This window comes from Entamoeba invadens (assembly GCF_000330505.1).
Source record: "Entamoeba invadens IP1 unplaced genomic scaffold scaff_1105074725335, whole genome shotgun sequence".
NCBI lineage: Eukaryota > Evosea > Mastigamoebida > Endamoebidae > Entamoeba > Entamoeba invadens.
Genome location: NW_004440243.1, coordinates 102715 through 111251, shown reverse-complemented (window position 1 = coordinate 111251; position 8537 = coordinate 102715). Strand labels below are relative to the sequence as shown.

The 8537-nt window shown below is 24.2% G+C and overlaps 1 protein-coding gene across 1 annotated transcript; it reads right to left on the bottom strand.

The window, feature by feature from the left end:
• Nucleotides 1–2269: 2269 nt before the first annotated feature.
• EIN_531710 (heat shock protein, putative) lies at nucleotides 2270–2731 on the bottom strand (the record flags this gene model as incomplete). The annotated part of the gene is made up of 1 exon (XM_004255444.1): nucleotides 2270–2731. One exon carries the CDS (start codon nucleotides 2729–2731, stop codon nucleotides 2270–2272), a length of 462 nt encoding a protein of 153 aa, XP_004255492.1.
• Between the last annotated feature and the right edge of the window lie 5806 nt (nucleotides 2732–8537).

Below are 8537 nucleotides of genomic sequence, written 5' to 3'. Positions count from 1 at the left end.
CTACCTTGAATTTTTTCGTCAGTATTGTTATAACGTTTTATTTCAGTTTTAGGCAAATATCTTTCCTTCTCAATATTATGTTATCAGAGAATCGACATTTTGCTTTGCTCACTTTTTTACTTAACCAAAATATTGTGATATGAAAAAACATTAAAATTATTATTTTACTTTTGTCACTTGTTTTTATTTGTTTTTTGTTTTTTCGAAAAACTTGAGAAAATAAAACCCAAACCTAAATGTTCGGTCCCTTCCAAGCCAGAGACCATGCAATAATGTTTTTAACTGGAAACCGTGACGGGAAATATTTAAATTTGTAAAAAATAAAAAATTTAGTCAATTGTAAACTTGTTTCATAAAAGCCTCATTTTTTTCAGTTACTAATTTGTGAAAAAAAAACAATAAAAATTTAAAATATTATAAATTACTTATTATCATTAATCTTGCAATAATAATGAAATTGAATAATTTCTACAACAGTTTACTTTAACTTTCAATGTACTTGTTTAATTTTTTGAGTTATTTTTTTAAACAAAATGACATGCTTTTAAAAAATCGTTTTTATTAGATGTTCATTTATCATCATATTCTTTTCAAATGTGACTACATTGGCTTAATTGATTTAAAATCGCAACTCATAGCTAACTAATTATTAACTGATCAAACTTTTTATTATTTAGAACAGATAAAGTGTATTTTGATTTGTGCACACTTAAGTTTACCTGCATAATATTTATATTTTGATAACATTTTAATTGTTTTGCTAATTACTAATTATGCTTTTTTTTATTTTTTAATTTCTTAGATGTTTAATACTAAATTGATTATATAAGTTAATAATATCACATTGTTTCGTTAATCCTTTATCGATACACGTTTTAATATTTTGTTCTTTAGACTTTGTTAAGTCGAGACTTTTATTTATATTAGTTTTTACAAGTAATATATTTCTAAAGATATTTATTTGATTTTCAAAAAATACACCTTTTGATAATTATAATCAATTTGTACTTTAATTGGGAATCAAATAATTGATTTTGTCAAAGTTTATCTAGTTATCTAATTTATATCAACACATTTATCTTTAAAATGAATAAAACGATACAACTTTTTAGTTCAAAAAATGGTTGAAAATCGATGTAATTTTTAAGTAAGTCACACTAACTATAATCGTTTACAGACTGACATTTTATAATATCATGAAGACTTGAAACGTTAACTTATTATTTTTTCTTCAAATTTGATCATTTTATTATTTGTTATTAATTAAAATATCAAGTTACAAATCAACCAAATTTAGATGATCAACATATTTATTTAATATTAACAATTATTCGAATTACTTTATTAAATTAAACTGAATTGCGTTAATTATATCCAAAATGTATTTCAATAAAATTGTTGAAATACATTTTACTCTGAATTTTGATGATAATATAAATGTAAAATGATTGTTTTCATTCTTTTAGTGTTAAAAATTTTTTTTTGTTTCTGAAAATAGGAAAAACAATTACGATTTTATGGATAAAAAAATAACAGCGAGATATAATTGATTTCAAAATAAAAGAAGAGGTCACACATTTTTTTGTTTAAATTTAACATTAGAAATTAATATTTTTCATAAAACCACACCATATAAAATTATATAAATTTTAAATATCTTAGGTAAAATTTGCATTTTTTACCTCTTATTGAGGGCAGTGACGAATTAATGAAAAGAGTTAACAATGAATACATATAATATAAACTTTTATAAAACAGAATTTTATTAAATAGACAAAAGATTTACAAATTTTAGACCGCTTAAATTATGTCCAATGTTATTTAAGGTGTTAAACTTCGAGAGTTAAAAATAATTCAACAACTGTGCCTTGATATCTTTAACTTTTTCATTAAAATTTCTCAATCACCACAACATATAAAATAGTTTTTTTAAATGTCAACATAAATAAAATTTGCTGAAAAATAATATTTATTGAATACCTATTAATTATCATAAAACTTGTAATTAAGTACTTGTTCACTTCTTCGCGTAAAAGAGTACTTGATTATCTGCACTACCTTTTGAATACAAGTTTATCCACCAATTAGAAAAACATATCAATGCTCCCTTTGTTTAGTTTGGCGTTTTCAAGCACTTTATCGACTGATGCTATTATAGACTTTAAGAGGTCGATGTTTAGTTTTTCAAAACGCGCTCTTGTAATTGATGTGTAGAAGTCTATGTTTTCATACATATATTACAACTAATATACTTTAATGTTTGCTGTTGCTACAGATGATAGTGTTCGCTTTGCCCTTTTACGTGATGTTCTTTGTCTTTTGACTTCTCGTGCATTACTCGATTTATCTTTTTGTACTTTCTCTTGAACTCAGTAATGAAGTGGTTGACCATTCTGTTATCAAAGTCTTTAATACCAATGTGTGTGTTGCCGTCTGTTGCCTCAACTTCAAAGATACCATAATCAATAGCAATAAGTGACATATCAAATGTTCCAAATTCAAAATCAAAGATCAAGTTCTTTTCTCTCTCTGTTTTCTTGTCTTGTCCATATGCTATTGCTGCTGTTGGCTCAATAATGATTCCGAGCACATTGATGCCTGCAATAGTGCCCGCGTTCTTTGTTGCCTGTCGCTGTGAGTCATTGAAATAAACCGGAAATGTGATGACTGCGTTGTTGACTTTCTTACCAACAAACGCCTCTGCTGTATTATTATACTTATTCAGCACCATCAAAATGATCTTATCTAGTGTTAATTTCTTGATATCTTTTTTTGTACTACATTTTTATTTAAGGTTTATTGTTGTTGTCGTTGACGACAATGAATGATCGGTGCTATATATTTTCTTGTATTGTTGGATCACTGAATCTTTTTCGAATCAATTATTTTGCATCAAATACTTTATTCTTAACATTAATGCTATATGGTGCTTAGTTGCATCATCAATCAGCTATTCAATTTATTGTTATGTAAAGTGAAACATACAATGGTATTGTTCTATTTTCTTGAACTTTTGCGATTTCTTAAAAATGCATTTTGCATGCTTTTTAATTATAAAGTTTGAAAAGGACAAAATATCTTATCCACAACAGTTTATTATTTTTATTTTAATAAGACTAAGTGTCAATCATTTTACTACCAAGAAAAAAAATTTTAAATAAAAACATGCATTGAGCTCTTGTGCTGTTTTTGTGTTCAAACTTTGTACCACCTCAAAAGAAAGCACAAGCATTTCCAAATATCTATAAAAAATTGACAAGTGTATATCCTGATGGTGATAATCACAACAAAAAAGCACACGAAAATGTCACACAACCGCCATTCTTTTTTTAAACAAAAACTAGTTTAATTTTATAAAATTTTAAATGTTTTGTTATAATATGTTGTTTTTTTATAGAGACCAACCCTACACGAAGGAGACACCACAAAATGTGAGTCGTCGAAAGTAGCTATCGATGCCTCCAATAAGCGAGATCTCCCACCGGAAGTTATACCGGTGGCTGGATAGGTACTGGTAAACCCTAAAGGCACTATACTAGGAAGAGTAAGTCGAGCCTTGTCATATCACATCTTCCTGTTTCAGCAAGTCATAACTCTGTGTTTCCAAAGGCTTTGAAGGAAACTCTCTGAACTTAGAGAGTCAGATTGTCTCTCCATTCGATCCTCAAACAGATTCTTGCCATTTTGAATAGCACAGGACCGCTATTTAATATTTGTTTGGATAAAACCTGGTAATACCAGGGGCAAAGAAGTGGGTTATAAAAGATGAAATATCGGCGCTATGTAAACTCTTTAAATGTTATAAGAGTAAAACATAATTGATTTCTTCTAGTGTTAAAATATGTTGTTTTTTGAATAGTTTTGTTATTTTTGAACATTATCAACAAGAACTTATAATGTACACCTTTTAAGTGTTGATTCAGTTGATATTTACAATTAACACAATTAAAATTATTAGCATTTATCATAAAATTTAAATATAATGAAACAATTTTAAAATATTATGTAAGGGGACTTAGCACAACGGTAGTGCATTATCAGCTAATATCTCGATTTCTAGATAAAAGATGTTGGGTTTGACTCCCATAGTCTCCATTTTTATTTTTTTAAATTGGTAAAATATTTAATAAATATAAATTAACAATTAATAACGATATGTATTAAAAGTATTAACTAAATAATCAGTATTAACTTAACACACCCATTAATTAAAAAAATAAAATAAATACATTATCGATTTTTGAATTCTAGTTTATATACAACTATATTATATATACAATCTGATAACGTTAATTTTTTAATTGTAAAATATAATTAAACCCCAAATTGTTATTTTGAACTTTTTAAAAACAACATGTTTACACCAAATGTCCCAATTGAGATGAAAAAACTATATGGGATGAAAGGCTAACTGAAGTACTCGACAAAAGCAGAAGATTATTTTGTTGTAAAGTTTGTGGGTATTTCCCAAACAAAAATGATGCTTCCGAACATTACTTGACACATCATGAATGTCAAAATGTGGAAATTAGAAAAATAGTTGAAAATGCATACAATGCAGGTCAAAAAGCCGGTCACTACAAATCGTTCAGAATTGTAACACCACAACCACACTAAAAAAAGTTGTGATAAAAGTTTAGTTGATGGAGGAAGAAAACTCACAAATGAATTGGCAATGTTGTTTGTTGCCAATAACATAGAATCAAAATATCACGTGTTAAAAGATATTATATCTATGTGTGCTGACTCGGTTAAGCAGTATGGATTTGAAGTACTTGAAAAGGTACTTTCAAGTCATCAAACATTAACAAAAAAAGTAAGCGAATTCTCAAATAGTTGTATTATTATTTAAAAATTATAATTATTAAATAAATTTTTAATAAATAAAAAATTGTGTTGTTATTTACGTTTTATATTAAAGGCTACCTTGAAGATCCATCAAGATGCTTGGGCTGACAATAATTATTTAAAGTCAAAAACATACGTAAAGAAATTAAGAAATGGTAACAAAAAGTTTGATATGCGTGTCAAATAATTATAAATATAAAAAATAATTAATCATTTATTTTTTATGTTAAAAAAAGTGATTACAAAAAAAATTATTTGGTAAACAATAAAAAATAGTATTTTTTTAAAATATTCATATTTAAACAATTGTATTTCAATTTAAAAATGTAGTTTTTGATATTCACACATACAGTTACCAATATGACAAGACATGGAATGATAAATAATAATTTACAATCATGTTCAAATGTATAATTTTTGGTGTAAACATAAACCAAAAATAATAATTGTTTTTGACATATTTTTGATTTATAAATATATCTTTTATATTCAAAACGGGTGTGACTATTTTAATTGTGTAACTACATTAAAAACAATTATTTTTTAATAACTCACTGTTGATAATGACATGTAAATAATGTTATTAAATTTATATTATGTTTTTAATTTATTCTGTCTGATTACACACATAAATAGCACCAATTTAAAAATAACATCACATCTGTCATTGAATAGTGAAATAATAACATGATTATACAGTTTCTTTTAATGATTGTATTTTGATTATTAATATAACATGATTCACTTTTATACTCTATACGCCCATTGTAAAAACGGATAAAATTATTAAATGTGTATACTTTTTGAGTGTGTAAACATTTAATTTCAAACTAAACAAATACATAAATATTATATAATGAAAAGAATGTAAATAAATATTTTTAACTGTTTGTTGTTCACAACCCATTTGTACATGTTACTTTCAAATAAAATATATTTACTGGTTAATATAACTGACAACCAAGTGAAGTTTATTTTGATAAATAATCAAATATACATGTGAACAAATTAAAAATGATGATAATAAACCAATTTGTTTTTTCAATTACATTGGTGTTGTCACTTAGATACGATTAAATATATTTTATAAATTTAATAAAAATATTTTACTATATTAATACAATTCATTTTGAAAGCTATTGAATTATTTTTTAATGTTTGTGTATTACTTAGATTATATGTGCATTGTATTATAAATCAAAAAAGACAAATATTTATGTTTTAATGCAATTTTATGTATGATCTAGAGAAATAACTGTTATTATAGATAAATATGTATGAATTGAATTTTAAAATAATCATGAAAGTGTATTCATTTTTGTTGAAACAACTAAATTAATGTACCACAACAAAGAACTGAAATCATTTTTTTATTTTTGTATCGTCTGCTTTTGCTTTTTGAAGATAAAATATTTATTTTTTATATTTTATGTATATATGTGAAAGAGAAGCAAATTAAAAACAAAAGAGTTCTAAACTGTGTTATTCTTTTGATTTCGGTGTAATGATTTTAAGTTCGGGTTTGATGTTACACGTTTTCACACTAAAAATTTATCACGTTTTATTTTGACATTTTATAAAAATGAAAATGTTGTGATTAACAGTGAGACCTGATATATGATCTATTGTTATTAAATTATTGAAATTAATAATCAATACATGTTTTTATTATATACAATAATAAATGTTGTGGTGTTACTAAGGCATATACGTTTAATTATGTTTTTATATGAATAACAAGAAAACGATAGTTAGAAAAGAATTATAGTATATAACAACTCTCTTATATGTAATTATCAACAAAAAATTGTTGAACGAAAATTGTGCACATTGACGTAGTTACACAATGAAATTGATGATAATCGTTTATTTTTGTTTTAATGTATATCATAGTCATTACACAAAAGTTATTATTTACAGTCAATCAATTCAATGTAATAAACAACTATAATTTAAGTGGAAATTTGATTTGAGAATTACCTTTGTATCAACACTGTTGTATTTTTGATTTTTTGTTTATTTGAACGTTTGATTGCTTAGATAATTTCGTTATGAAAATTGATAAAACAATCTGTTAAGGTTAATGATGATTATATATAATTAATTCAACAATGTGTAAATTCAGAAATAAAATTGTGAAATTTTAAAAAATATTTTTTTTTGTTATTTGGTAAAAAGGAAAGTAAAATGCCGATTTACAAAAAAATAATTAATTCGACCCAAAAGATCTTAGGATTACTTGGGTCGTGACAATCTTGAAGGTCGCCTTAAATTGATTACAATTAAGTGGTTTTTGATTGTAAAAAAGGATTTAAAAACAGTTGAAGTTTTTTTTACCTAAAAGCAAAAATTGTCCTGGAATAATTAATTGTTTAAAGTAAAAAATAAAAATTACATTCTATAGACACGTGTCATTTTTTGTTGATGTGGTGAAACGTGGTGGCTGGTTTTTTGAAAAAGGAGGACCCTGTTAAATTATTCATTATCGAAATAGGAGTCAAATTGTTTGTTTTTAGCTAAAATATTTAAAGCAACTTTGAATTATACAGATGTGGTACTCAAGTGTAGGCAAGTACTGTAGCTTCGATTTACTATTTAAATAATATTTAGATAATATTAAACAATTTTCTTCATTTATTTTTTTGATAATAGTTCAAATTTGACTTTTTAGATTTAGTTTTTATAATGCTATATAAATTAATAATCTTTGTCGAAACCATGGTTTTGGTCTTAATTTTAGTACGATCATCCCTAAATATTATTTGTAATAATAAAGTTGAATATACCATCCAGTTTAATAAAGTGATTAAAATTGTGATGTAAAAAATAATGTACTTTGTATGGTTTGGTCAAATTTTTTAGACAAGGTATATATTGTTTTCAAAAATGGGTATTTTTAGCCAAAACCCGCTTATGGTAAACATTATTTTTAGTTTTAATCTAAAAAATTATTGTTTCTAAGAAAACTACTTTTAAATAGTTTTTTTTGTAAAGTTTTACTATAATTTTTTTTTCAAACCTTTATTTCTACAAAATATGCGATGATTATGAAACAAACAAGAATTAATTAACATTATAATAGAATTAATAAACAAAACAAAAAAATAATATGTAAATTGAAACAATTTAAAAAATATATTTATTGAAACAAATTTAAAAATTACTCTTATAACTAATTGCATTCAATTTTAGTTTCAATAATTTAGTTATTGTCAAATAAACATAAATCTTAAAATGTGGTTAATTAATATAAAAAACAATTGAAATTGTTAATTATTGTATTAATTAAATAATTATGTTTAATGATATATTAAAATGGAAACATAATCATAACTATAAAATTTCAAAACATGAAACTATGTAAATAATTTGATTTTTTAATCAAAAAAATAATCATGTAATGAAACTGTTCCATTTTATGTGAAAAATTTAAACACCAAACAAATTAGATAAAAAGTTGTATTTAATAACTGGGCTCAATATTGTTTATTACATTAATTATCACAAAGAAGTTTCAAGAAAAACATGTTATATTAATGATTAGAATCATGTTCTGTTTTTGTATTTTTAAAATTACAAAAAAATAAAAATAATGGAAACTTAAGCTAATCAACAACAATATCATTTGATTCATATTGTTGCAAAAAATTGTTTCCATTTACAAAAAAAAATAAAACTGAATTATACAA